General features: G+C 38.2%; 1 protein-coding gene across 4 annotated transcripts in view; it reads right to left on the reverse strand.

Moving 5' to 3' along the window:
* Positions 1 to 13,834, reverse strand: part of PRKDC (protein kinase, DNA-activated, catalytic polypeptide) — an 85,310-nt gene that overhangs the window by 36,295 nt on the left and 35,181 nt on the right. For all 4 annotated transcript variants that reach the window (XM_021388233.1, XM_021388232.1, XM_021388231.1 and 1 more), the window contains exons 41-55: positions 12,809 to 13,016; positions 11,172 to 11,350; positions 10,155 to 10,323; positions 9,563 to 9,628; positions 9,042 to 9,114; positions 8,670 to 8,818; positions 7,581 to 7,718; positions 7,264 to 7,383; positions 6,153 to 6,296; positions 5,786 to 5,937; positions 4,736 to 4,867; positions 2,903 to 3,014; positions 1,364 to 1,488; positions 1,121 to 1,270; positions 496 to 669 (exon numbers count right to left, since the gene is read on the reverse strand). In XM_021388233.1, the coding sequence (XP_021243908.1) occupies positions 496 to 669; positions 1,121 to 1,270; positions 1,364 to 1,488; positions 2,903 to 3,014; positions 4,736 to 4,867; positions 5,786 to 5,937; positions 6,153 to 6,296; positions 7,264 to 7,383; positions 7,581 to 7,718; positions 8,670 to 8,818; positions 9,042 to 9,114; positions 9,563 to 9,628; positions 10,155 to 10,323; positions 11,172 to 11,350; positions 12,809 to 13,016 (2,091 nt within the window). The remainder of the gene's footprint in view (positions 1 to 495; positions 670 to 1,120; positions 1,271 to 1,363; positions 1,489 to 2,902; positions 3,015 to 4,735; positions 4,868 to 5,785; positions 5,938 to 6,152; positions 6,297 to 7,263; positions 7,384 to 7,580; positions 7,719 to 8,669; positions 8,819 to 9,041; positions 9,115 to 9,562; positions 9,629 to 10,154; positions 10,324 to 11,171; positions 11,351 to 12,808; positions 13,017 to 13,834) is intronic.

A 13,834-nucleotide genomic window follows, 5' to 3' on the forward strand; every position in this document is an offset into this window, starting at 1 on the left:
TTTTATTAGAAAGGCCCAACATTAGCAAGGGTAAAACAGAAGAAAAGCAGTGGAGTCTTTTCCCAAGTGACACTGCAGTAAAATTGCCTGCATGCTCTTCACCAGAATCATCCATTCTAACAGTATACAGTTATCTTAGGCAAAAGCACACAACAGAACCCAGCCAAGACAGATGATACAATAGCACTCTCCTTCAAGAATAGTCATACGCTGTTTTCTAAGTCAAACAGAAAGAACATCCTCATACCATCAGATTGAACAGATCCAGATCATGCCAAAGTGTCTTAATACATCTCCTAACTACAAACAAATTTCTATAGCATACAATTCTTACTACAGTTATAAACACTGGCAATAGGAAAAAAAAAAAAGTGAGAACATCAGAGCTAAGATCCTTTACACCTTCATGCCGTGTTGATGCAGCATTCTAGTTCTGGGCTGAAGTTCAGGACAAAGTTGGAAGCCAGTGTTAACAAGAACTGAAAGACAACATACCTGTAATTATCATAAATCCACATCAGAATATCATACATGCGCTGTCGACATACTACAGAAGGGTGAGAAATGAACCCTGTCACTCCAGAAAGAAGTTCTTTAAGTTCTGGTGGTTTTAGCGTAGACAGCATCTTGTATATTATATCCAAACAAACCCTTTGCCTTTCATCATCCCTGAAGATGAGAAAAGGAGAGAAAACAAAAGCCATATTAAAAATTATTACCTTGTTTTTCTTTTTATTACTACACAAAGAACCAGAAGATCAGCTCAGATTTTACTGATATCTGCTTTCATGTAAAGAGCCTGAGGTAAATACTTTTGAGTTCAACCTAGAAGAATAAAACTAAAGCAACACATACTAACGGTGAAATTCACACCCTAGTGAATAGGAGCTGATGTTTCACCTTAATGCTATACAGGATTTTTTTTCTGTTTTTCACGTTGAGTTAACTATCTTATACTTAACACTCAGATTCTATTTCCTCAAACTATGAGAGCAACGAGCAAAAACAAACGTGACCTCCAAATGCATCTGGAGGTGTAACTTTTTTTGTGGCCACAACAGGCAACGTTATCAAGAAGCTTAGACTATTTATTCACACTTATAACCACGAGACCACTTACCTGTGTTTCATGATCTGGATGAAGTCTTTACTCTTTAACTGCAAATAGAGATCAGGTATTTCCTCCGCTCGGCACATAATTACTTCCAGACAGTAGTTTTTCATCACACCATGAAGTTTTGGTATCAAAAAGAATACTGCATTCATAAACCTTAACATGAACATAAGCCCGTGAAGAAAAGCAAGATAGTTTCTATTATTCCTCTAGATCTACAATGAATTCACCATGTAAATCATGACATACCTGTCAGCGAGAGGAGGAAAATTCTTAACAACTTTATTCAAGCATATTATAAACTTATCCTGTTGGGTGTTCTGATGATGTTTTAATTGTTTTATGACACAATCATAAACTGGATCTTCAAGTATCTGAGAATTAGAAAGACAGAACGATACGAATAGCCGTGAAATCCATCACCAGTTTAATGACAAGCAGTATTGCTGATGTACTGTTTCTTTCCACTGCACTTTGCTAAGTAAGATTCACCTGCTTCATACTGACCTTATGGTGTTTCATAGCTGCTGTACAGCGATGCCTGGCTGAAACACAACTGTTTCACAATGCCCTTCTGAGCTTTATTTGGTTTTCAACTAAAATCTTAACTTTGAAATACAAGCTTATATAAATAGTAACTATTGAGCGTGGCAGATTTCCAACTAGTGAATGTAAGAAAAAGGCATTTTTACTGAAGACATTTAGTGAATGAAGAAGCAGTCTTCACTAAGTGACAAAGACATTAGCTTTGAATAGGATAAAACATTTCCACCATCTTTGCTATTTTACTCTTTTAATGGAGTAACATTAAAATTAACACTGCTTTTAATGGAACTTGAAGAACTACGGAAGAGAAGACTGCAGGAATTCAGTTTAGGAAATGTGCTCTAGAAACTGTAAGAGAACAAACAGAAGGCAATTTAGTGGAGAATAATGCAGGAATATCCTGCAAGATCAGAGTAATAATCCACTGCACCAATAACTTGGTATTTCTGTAGCAGCAGCTGCAGAATGATATTTAGGGGAAGTTCATAAGCCTGGCAGCATTGTGTCATTTTTTTTTTCCCCCTCATACATCCCAGCACGTATCCATCACTAGCTCTTAGAGTATATGTTGTTGCCTATTGCTTTTAGAACTAGTTAGCGGACTTCTGTGCATAAATTTGCCTCTCAAAAATCTCTTTTTGAACCTGCTGATGCTACCTACAGAACCCCCTGTGGTAACTAACGGTTCTGTAAAGAGATACTTCTAGTATCTGTCTCAAACTGATTTCTATGGACATCAAGCACTATCCCTTGGTGCTAGTACTGTAAGATTCAGTGAGTAATGGTTTTGCATTCACTTCATTATCCACGTGAGCCATAAATGCTCAAAACTAAATATAATATCCTTGAATCTTGCATCAAAACTTGCAAGTTACTAAACATCCTCAGATACAAACATTCAAAAAGTAGCCCCAAACCTTTCAATTTTCATTTTTAATAAAAAAACAATAAAAACAAGAAGAAACCCCAAAACTTTAAAATGTACCACACCAGTGCTGCTGAGATGCAAGAGCTGAACAAAGTGCATTCGCCTCTAGCTCCAAAACAGCAGGGCAGAAAGTCAGCTCTTAGTGTGATCTAAAGCTTTCTTCATCCTGAGTTAATGAGTTAATCTTTTCATCAGTCAGACAAAGGCCGTGGAGTTCTAAAATCATTTATTTTTGTAGTTGAACTGAGTAGCCATACAAAAGATGTATACATATTTAAGACAGTAATGATCATGCACCTAATACAGTTACTTACATTTTGTCTCTCAGCAATATATTGAAGAGCAAGTCCCAACACTTCTGCTGCAGCTGCATAAACTTCTTTATACCTTAATAAGCCCATGTTACTGATCAGAGCCTGAAAATACCTAGCACAAAAAGCAGACATGTTATAAGCCACCAGACTTCACACTGAAAAACTTTTGAGCTAACAGCACAGTGACTGCTTTTAGAAGAGATCAGTATGGCACAATACTGATTCCCACCTACAGTGTCTCAAATCCTTGCTTTAGCAGTTAATTCCCAGGAAACTGCAGTCCTGGGGCCCACTGTAATAAAGCCTACAGCCTTTTCACTATTTTCCAAAATAAATTAGCCCTGCATTTCATAGATTCATAGAATATCTCAAGTTGGAAGGGATACTCAAGGATCATCAAGTCCAGCTCCTGGCTCTACACAGGACCACCCAAATTCAAACTATACTTCTTTACTCCAGCAGCTCAGGGCTGTGACCACCACCCTGGGCAGCCTGTTCCATGCCCACCACCCTCATGGTGCAGAACCTTTCCTTAACCCCCAGCTGCCCCTCCCCTGACACAGCTCCATGCTGTTCCCTGGGTCCTCTCACTGCCACCAGAAAGCAGAGCTCAGCGCTGCCCCTCCACTCCCTGTGAGGAGCTGCAGCCGCCATGAGGCCTCTCCTCAGCTCCTCTGCTCTGGGCAGATCAGAGCCGCTCCTCATACACTTTGCCATCCAGACCCTTCACCATCTTGGTAGACTTTCTCTAGAATCTCTCTAATATTTTTATGTCCTTCTCATATTGTGTGCCCAAACCTGCACCCAGTGCTGGAGGTGAGGCTGCACAGTGCACAGCAGAGTGGCACAACCCCTTCCCCTACCCACTGGCAGTACTGGGCCTGATGCAGCCTAGAGTACAGCTGGCCCTTTTGGCTGCCAGGGCACACCGCTGACTCTGACACTGCGCTGCACTAAGACTTGCAGGCCTGTAATTATTAGGATCTTCCTTCTTGTCCTTCTTGAAAACTGCAATGATGTTTGCCAGCTTCCAGTCAAGTGGGACCTCACCCAATTCTCAAGGTTATTGAAAAATAATTGAGAGAGGTCTCACGATGACATCAGTCTTGTGAGGTGACTAGTCTCATCAGGTTACCAGTTATCTCTGGTCATCCTTTTGCTGTTAACAAATTTAAAGAAGCCCTTTTTGTTGTTCTTCACAGTACTGGCCAGCATCCACTCTAATTGAGCTTTGGCCACACAAATTTTCTCCTTACAATGGCAACCAGCATTTCTGCTGTCCTCTCACATTGCCTGACCTTGCTCCCAGTGGGCATACACTTTCTTTTTCCACCTAAGCTCTAGAAGAAGTCTGCTCAGCCAAGTCAGCTTACTGCTCAGCCTGCTTAACTTTTGACATTGATACTTAAGAAGTGACCGGCACTGACAGATCCCAATGCCTTCAAAGGCAGTTCCTCAAGGCATCTTGTCAAGTTCTCAAGCAGCTTGAAGTCTGCATTTCCCATATCCAGGGTTAAAGTTTTGCTGGTAATGTTCTCCTTATCACCTCAACGAGTTCATAGCAGTATGGCCAAGATGGCCACTAATCACCACTTCACCCACAAGACTGTCTCAACAACAAATCAAGGAGGGCAATCCTAGCTGGTTTCCTTAGTACCTGTGCTAAGAAGGTACCACCAAGTTTGCAGATAAAAAAAGCATAGTGACAGAGTCAAAAAGTTCCCAATAAACGAACAGTACAACTCCGATATTTTATGCTGACCAGTTAAGAGTTGCTCTCTTTGTCTTAAGCTTTTAAGAAAAATTTGTTCTTGAAAGAGCTGCATTTCTCACCTGACACGATCTATTTCACACTTCAGGTCAAAGGGAGGTAAATTGTTAGCTAGAACAATTCCCAGCAGCTGAATTCCCACTGAGTTGTCCTTTGTATCAGGATCTCCACTAGAAAACTTTTCAAATATTAAGCTGTTGGATAAAAACATAAAAGTAATGGTAATATATGTGTCATTGTTTTATTATTTTTGGTTATCGGTATTCCACATCATAGCATCATGTAGTGTACTGGGAGTTAAAGAGTTAATGCTCCAATTCCGTGGATCGTGGATAGTTCCAGGTACCTGGTTCTCAGAAGAGAAGAACTACTACATTCCCCAGAGGACTCTGCTGCCCTGTTACCGTTTTCTGTTCAGAGGGAAAGATAAAACTGTTTGCAGATCACGGGACGTTCCTTCTTCTCTGCCCATCTCTCGTCCTGGCAGGATCTCGCTCCCCAGCCATCTCACCGTCGGCATTAGAGTAAGGCCTACTTTAATTATGAACATTCTCTCTCATGGTATTGGATTTATTATCTTAAATTGTAATTATATTGTATTATAGTGTGTTATTTTGCATTCTGCTATCTTATCACTTTCTCTGCATGTGTATATACACATACACAATCCAAGAATTCTATAGAAAACAAGTGCACATATATACATACACAATCATACATATTTTCACAAAAAAAAAAATAGAAAGCAGAAGTAAAAATTAACTTCAATGAAGAAGTCTTTGCAGATTAGAGATTGTTAGCCTACACAAATTCTCTAGTTCAGAAGCACATCAGATCATAAAAGTCTTACTAAGAATGCACTAATATTCAGTAATAATATATTTCAAACAAAAAGTCTTTGCAAAGATTACTCTCGCTGTTGTTCTTTGTCGTAGTTCTCTATGCGTTCTCTTAGTTTACACAAACTTTGGAGAATTCAGTTCTCAAGTTTTACTGTTAGTTCCAGGGACAAAAAATTTACAGTTGCACCTGAATTTACCTTATTATCTGCTTTACAAACATTCAACTAACACGCCTGAAATATTGACAAAATGAAGTTCCAAATTGCCTACCTGTAAGGTATGGAGAGACAGTTCTTCCAACACTCTATAACTGTCTTTATGATTTCCAGATTGTGTCTGAACACAGCTCGTTTCTGATGAAAGGCATTCTTCATCAAGAATTCAAGCAATCTGTTAGCCAAAATCTCATCCTTAATATTTCCCTACAATGAACAGAAGCAAAAATAAACATAGAGACTCCAACACGTCTTCACTATTTGCTTTTTCCAAACAAGCAAATAAGCTATTTTTAAAGTTAGTATCTAAATGAAACAGTGGATTGGTGTAGGAAATGATTCGAAGTGCATAAAAATAAACTCACTCATTACTTAGCAAATAGTCATTAGAATAGCAAAAATTAATTTTCACATTTCCTTACTTTGGGAGTAGTTACACTTGTCCAGGAAAGAACGGTAACTGCTATTTCCACTACCATATAATGAATCCCTTCACCTCCATTATTGCCAGAAACAACAAGCTGCAGCATTGGACCAAGCCAGTGCTTTGCATAAGGTCGGAAAACCTTTGGGAAGGGAGAAAAAAAAAAAATCAAGGACAAGATACAGATTATCCAATTATTTAATAACCTGTTCAATAATTACTGCAAGTGAGACTGCTAAATCAATTTCTTAGCATTTTGTTTACCCTACTCTGAAATGATAACCACAAAAAAATAACTTTAAAGTAACTTTAAAATGAAAAGCCTTCCTAACTATATTGCTCACTTCTGCTTAAAAAAAGCACTTTGCACAAATCTTCATGTGAAGTTGTAATTATTTGAGTAGGGCCCCAATAATACAGCTCTGTAAGAGCTCTTCATGTAGAAAATCTGTCCCCACAGAATTTGAAAGAGTATGTCATTCACCTACTCTTCCAAATCTCTATTTCAGACAGTTTTACTAAGAAAGCGGCATTAAGTGAGTGTTAAAGCTTCCTGAATTAATTCTGAAATTCAGTTTTGTATTTTGGATTCAGAACAATTCAAACATTATAGCTTAAAATAAATGTCTGAAATAGGATTAGAAAGAGTTAGAAAATGATTTTTTTCTCAGGCAAAGACACATTACGTTATGTTATACCTTTCTGCAACTAGAACATCATTTAGCTCTAAGGGTTTCCCGAAGACTTATCTGTGACCATTAAAAAGACACTGTACTTACTCCTGCAAAGATGGCAAACAATCAGCCATACTCCTTAATCAGTATCAATGAATTAATGACTTATAGTTTACACAAGACACATGTTGTGGATACACCCTACTTCTAGAAATAGCTTTTAGAAGAAAACACATTTCTTTCATACTCTAAATACTGGCACTACTTGGATTTTTTGGGCTATGAACGTGTTCCCTTTTTTCATGACAAACCATTAAATTTGAACCTCCTCCAAATGTCTCAGTTGATAACATATTTTACCACTTAAGAGCTATGCAGTTGATAATACAACCTATTATGTTAACAGAAAAAAAAATAGGAAAAGCAATTACTCACATCTTCAGTATTAACAATAAGTTTTGCTATGAAGAGGCGAATATTTAATGGTACTGACGGATTTCCTAACTTACTATGCAGAAATTTCATCCAAAGAGGAAGGTCTATGGGAACCGTGCCCTGAAATGTAAAGAAAACAAGCAAAAACCAATTCCATTATTGAACAAAACAGGCTTTTCACACCAAAAAAAAAAAACCCTGCCTGAGCCACATAGCTATAGACATGAAAATTACAAAATGAAGGAATTCAACCAGTCACAGCTCCCTTGTTTTGTTATAACTAGTGAAACAATGCCAAATTTTTGGTTTATACTGGCCTCCTCCACTTTGGGTGTGATCTGATTCCTCTGCATGTGCTTAATCAGAGTAGTCATCGGTGCCATACATTCATGTTTGTTAAGTTCATCCATTTCCAGTTCCATCTCATCATTTAAAACCATGTATTCTGATGTCTCCTGAAAAAAAAAAATTTACTGTAAATTGTGATAATACCACGAGTCACTCTGATCTTGTCAGTATGGACAGATTTGACTATATGCTCGATCTGCAACAGGGAACAAATCAGATGCATTGTTCAAATGCCAGATGGATGTACCAGATGTGCATTGCTTTCACTCTGTATGCCTAGAGATGCCAGTTTCATGTTGTTCTAGCATTACTACCTGCTAGTATAGGTGGGGCAACTGCTGGAAGTAGGAAGAGTTCTGAAGCTCACAAAAACAACTTTGTTTCACAGCTGAAGACTTGGAAGAACAGTACTTCATTTCTTCCAAGAACAGTGAAGAGACAAGGTGCCACAACAGAGACACAAAAATAACTATGTAATAATAACAATGAATATTTATTCTATACATTTAACAAAGTCAGCTTGGTCAAGTGTCTTTGAAAACTGAAAGACAAGGGAAAAAGGGCGCCTAAGAGCAAAACAGAAACATCACAGCCCACTCCTGAGTGCAACTATTGACAAAGTCAAAAGCCACCTTTTAACAACTCCTTGGCTTGTACCACAGCCTTAGAAAACCATCACAATGCACAGCTTTTCTCCAGCTTATAGTGAAGAGAAAAAGAGAGGAAGAAAACTAACCAACAGAACAGCTTGAGCCCTCTCTCTCACCTCTTGGAGAAACCCATTCTTAAGTAGAACGGGGGAGAGCTCTTTAACTTAAGCACCTTTAAGGTTTGTAAATGACTGACTTCGTTATTTGATACCTTTACTAGCAACAGCTGAAGAACAAACTCAGTAAGACTAACAAATTTTGCTCCACTTTACTAAGGGAAAAAACAAAAGGGAACCTTTTGTTTTTCTCAGCATAACACACCATTTCTATTTCTCAACCTCAGTAAATATGCACAATTGCTAAAAAGCATAAAACTTCTTATACACAGCACATAAGTCACTAAATTACCTTTCTCCTGAAGTGAGCGCTGCTAGCTGTAACATCTTGGGAGCTATAAGAAAAACCTTGGACTCCAGTAGAAAAATCAAACTGACTCATTTCCTCACTCAAACTGCTATCCATCATGTACGATGCAGAAGCTAAATACTTGGGTTCATCTAAATAGGAAAAAGAATAGACCATTAATCAAAGTAATTACAAGCAAATGTGCCTTTACTGACCACTGGAATCTGAGGGTGGATAGGAATTGGTTGTATGACAAAGTACTGTGAATGCTTTTACTTGCTCCTGATACTGTAGAAGCCAATTAGCAGTGCATCAATAAATAGTGTATGAAAGATAAGGGAGCAGTTTTTTCATAGTCATAAATGAATTTCATACCCTGACCACCATTCCATGCCTCCCTGGCTTCCTTTCTAATAGCAGTGTATCTCTTTTTCCTTTCCAAGGGAACCTAAACAATAGAAAGAAAGAATTTCTAAATTACTACTTTTTTATTACTATTATTTAAATTTACAGTGTGACTTACCAAAATTGTCAAAAAAATTATCCAAATCATATAATTAGAAATGCAAGTCCAAATTATAAGTGGTGATTATTAAAGCTACAGTATAACAGCTAAATTAATTACTTCTACAGTCATTCAAGAGCGGAGTAAAGTGTGCTAAACAATGTACTAAAGTTATGTGCACCACAGGTTTGTTCTGTATATGATGTCTACATTTCCTCCAGAAAAAAGGTAATTTTAAACACATGAGGAGTACTCCATTGTTTTCTCACTACAGAATTTTCTTTCTCTGCATGTGCCAACCAACCAGTTCAACAGTGAGCACACTGTTAAAGACATACTCTTTTTTTTTTTTTTTTACTCAGAAACACCAAAACCCAGAACTTCCACTCACCTCGATTTCTATAGGAAATGTGTACTGACGCTTCAAGTCTATCAAGTTTTCAAAAATCAGTAAGTTCTGCAAACCAAAGAAAATTTGAAAATATCAAAGTTATAACGCTGCACTCAATAACAATTGCTCTGATGTATTTTCTTGCTTCTTGTAAAAGTTCCAAGTACAGAAAACACAGCCAGTTCTGTTTTAGATCAAAACGCTTAAGAAAATTTTGCTACTCAATTACTTGAGAATTCAAAGCACAGGCAATGCACTCTGTAAAAAGGATTTCTCTGATTCATGTATATTTCAAGCACTGGAAAACTTAATAGATGTTTTCTTGTATATTAGAAAACTGATTGAGCGTGGAGAGAAAGTGGTAAATCTGTCGCTACTTCACCCGCTCCAAACAGATGGCAAAGCCTTCATCAGCAATTCAAATGACACAGAGGAAAGAAAGTCAACTACTACTCCTTCGACTGCCTCACTGGGTAGCTCATTATATAATTGCCTGTCATTCAAGTTTGATTCTCTGATTTATTGACATCAAGTAACATCTCTTCATGTTTCATGCTCTGGAAGCTTTCTAGCAGCAACAATGGATTCTCACCTTTTCTGATTTTTCTGTAAAGAGAAAGCCTTGATAAAATTTACTTTCAGTGAAGACACAACTAATAACAGCAATAGCACAATTATATGCTGCACAGTGATACTGTCTCCTCTTCTCCAGCAGCTGGCTCTCCCCTGCCATGTTTTCTGTAAATGCATCATAGCACAATCTGAAAATAAGAACAGGCAAAAATGGACACGTAAACACCAAAGTCTTTGGCTTTCTTTTTTCCCCTTCTCTTTAATAAGCACATTAAAGGCCTTCCAACCAAAGACAGAATGAGCAGAATTTCAAGAGATCTTTATCATTATAGCATTATCAGCATTAAATCATCATCGAACCATACACCAATGGCAAAGCCAACTTCCACTCATATTTACAAAGCCATTTTTAATGTCAAGAAGATGGCAGGGTATTTTCATAGAAAATGAAGATACCTTTTAACCCATACACAAACATGCCTTGTGGCTCTTTCCCAGCAACTTATCAGTGGACAGGCATGCTAAGCTATGCTACAGATTAGCCAGAAAAAATTGTTTAGATAACAATTTTTATAGGTCTTTTGCCCACAGGCATCTATAGATCTTAAGCAAATCATAGTAAAAAAAAGTAAAGCTTTTAAGTCCTCTTAGGTGCATTTTGATTCTGTCAGAAGTGTTTAAGAAGACTCAAGCTGAAATTTAAAGGCAAAGAACCATATTGAAATGTAAGAAAAAGAAAACAACTAGGAAAAAGGGGAGGTAGAAGTCATTCTGACATGGGATTGTAGATTATTGTAGAACAGCTCAGTTTGGAAAGGACCTTAAAGATCATCTAGTTCCAACCCCCATGTTCAAGATCAGTTTATCAAATGTAAATTAAATACTGAGTATTCCACTTAAAACCAAAAGCTACATCACAGACTGTGTTCATCTTTGACCTAAGCCATACTACTGCTTTGAATGACATATCTAAAAAGAGTATCTACCCAAAATCTAACTAGAAATTGAAAGGAAATACAAGAAAAAAGAATCTTACTTTATCAGTGCCTTGGTAAGTTCATTTCCCTCTACACTTACAGAGCCACGGTAAGCTTGGTTAATTTTAGAGTCCTTGGAGTGAACATCCTCTTTTGAAAGACGTATATACATCACTTCCAGCAGCTTGTAATAACCCATTTTCTTTGTGACTTGTGTATCAAAAACACATTCATTGGACTGAAAACAAATAAGCAAAGTGTCAGAAAAATTTCCTAGATTCTGACCTTGCTAAGGAGGTCCATGGTTACTCTAGTTACTGCTAAATAGCCTTCAGATTACTTTTCTCTTCTACAACAAAGAAAATAACTTATAATTTCAGAGTTCCTATGTAATACAGTTATTAAAACTACGTTGATCTGTTTGTCAGGTAAAACATCTAAACTACAATTGACTAAATAATTAGAGTGATACTGGAGTAATACATGCAGACTATCAAATAACGTCTCAGACTCACGACATCTTACGCAAAACACAGCAGTAAGAACAATGCAAGGAGAGAAATATGCTTGGTGATGAAAGAAATCTGTCAGTTTGAATTGTCTGTTGGGAAACAACAGCAATTTGTGCAACTTGAACATACATAAAGTCCTTCAGCCCAACAGGAGCTGAAAACACAGAACATCTTTCCCCATGAAAACAAGGATCGGCTCGTTTTTAAACAAAGTATACATTTAGAAACAAAGATAAAAAAACATAACTGATAAGCAGACAAAATAAAACACCACGCCCCTACTACTACCATTTCAAAAAATGTATCCACAGCATTAATGATTTTCTTTATGCACCTCACTTCAGTCTCAACACTTACACTCTCAACACTTGACCACAGTGGGGGTGGTCAAACACTGGAACAGGCTTCCTAGTGAGGTGGTTGATACCCCATGCCTGTCAGTATTCCAGAGGCATTTGGACAACACCCTCAATAATATGCTTTAGCTTTTGGTTAGCCCTGAAGCGGTCAGGCAGTTGAACTAGATGATCTTTGTGGGCCCTTTCCAACTGAACTATTCCTTTCCAAATTTGGGTAATTTCAGCACCTTGTCTGTGCTGCTGCTCTTAAACAGATGCATCCAAAAAACTAAGGAGTGGAAGAGAACTGCAGCAAGAGTACACACACTGACAACGAAATCACTGGATTTAACTACGATGGATGACAAGTAGTACACAGAGAAAGAAACACATCTATCTATCTACTGATTGTGGCCAAGATCCTTCAGCAAGTGATTAAGAGCACAGACCTTCCTTTCTCCAAGGGCTTTTTTTACACAGGTCTAACAACCCTCTTTCACAATGTAAAAGTAGACTACCATTTTATAGGCTTCTTCTACTGAAAAGTTAGAATGGGTTTTGACAGAACCTCAGATCCCTTTTTTACATGTACAGATGACTTTTCAACTATACATAGAAGAAACGTGAAAATACATAAACTTCAAAGCAACAGTGTGCTGGGGAATAAAGAAAAGCTTCCCACCAATAAGTGAACCACATAACCAGGAAGAACTGCTGCTGCAAGATACAGACAACTGGCAAAACTGAAAGCAAGGGGTTTCAATTACAGCATTTCAATCAAAGCTAAGCAAGATGTACGTAGAGACAGCCAACTTTATGTTTCCCAATTTATTTATTAATTCATACCTTTGTAAACCTGGAATTAAGTGTATCCATAGCCTGCACTATAATCTTGCAAATGAATTCTCTCAATGCATCCAAGCTGCAGTGTGACATGAGAGTGAGAAGGGAGCGATCCACAAAAGCTTGACGGATAGTATTTGAAAGAAGGTCTTCATTCTGGAACATCTTGTGAACAGTGTCCAGCAGAACCACTTGTTTATCAGTGCTGCTCCTAAATAAGATAGAAATCTCAAGAAGAAAACTCATTCTTACCAGACTCCATTTGCATTTTAGAACACTTCTGTCATTAAAATTATTATTGTCTTTGTTCATATCCACTTAAGTATCCTACCAGACATGCAAGACCAGTTTGAAACCTCTCTAAAGAAAGTCTCAGCTTCTTGCTCTGCAAGAAGTGGTAAACTTGCTTGTACATCGCTGACGATTTTATACAAAAACCATCACTAACTTTGTCACTCCCAACCTAAAAAAGAAATAATTTTAATTGCATCTGGTACACACGAAGGGTGGAGGCATATGGGAAAAGATGAGTAAAGGGATTGTCCTGCTCTGCACTGGTGCGACCTCACCTTGAGCTTTGTGTACAGGTTTGGGCACCACAGTATAAAGAGGATATAAAGCCATTAGAGAGTGTCCAAAGGAAAGCTACAAAACTGGTGAAGGGTCTGGAGGGCAAGATGTGTGAGAAGCAACTGATGTCCCTTGGTTTGCTCAGCCCAGAGCAGAGGAGCTGAGGGGAGGCTCATGGCGGCTGCAGCTCCTCACAGGGAGCAGAGGGGCAGCGCTGAGCTCTGCTCTCTGGTGACAACGGCAGGGCCCGAGGGAACGGCATGGAGCTGTCAGGGAAAGGTCAAGCTGTGTGTTAAGAAAAGGTTCTTCAACACAGGGTGGTCAAGACCAGGAACAGGCTCCCCAGGGTGGTCGTCACAGTCCCAGGATGCCAGAGTTTAAGGAGCGTTCCTTGATGAATCGCTGTTCTGAATAATTTTATAGTAGCTAAAACTCCAAGAACGGGATTTGGGCATAAGA

Source organism: Numida meleagris, chromosome 2, assembly GCF_002078875.1.
Source record: "Numida meleagris isolate 19003 breed g44 Domestic line chromosome 2, NumMel1.0, whole genome shotgun sequence".
NCBI classification, from domain to species: Eukaryota; Metazoa; Chordata; class Aves; order Galliformes; family Numididae; genus Numida; species Numida meleagris.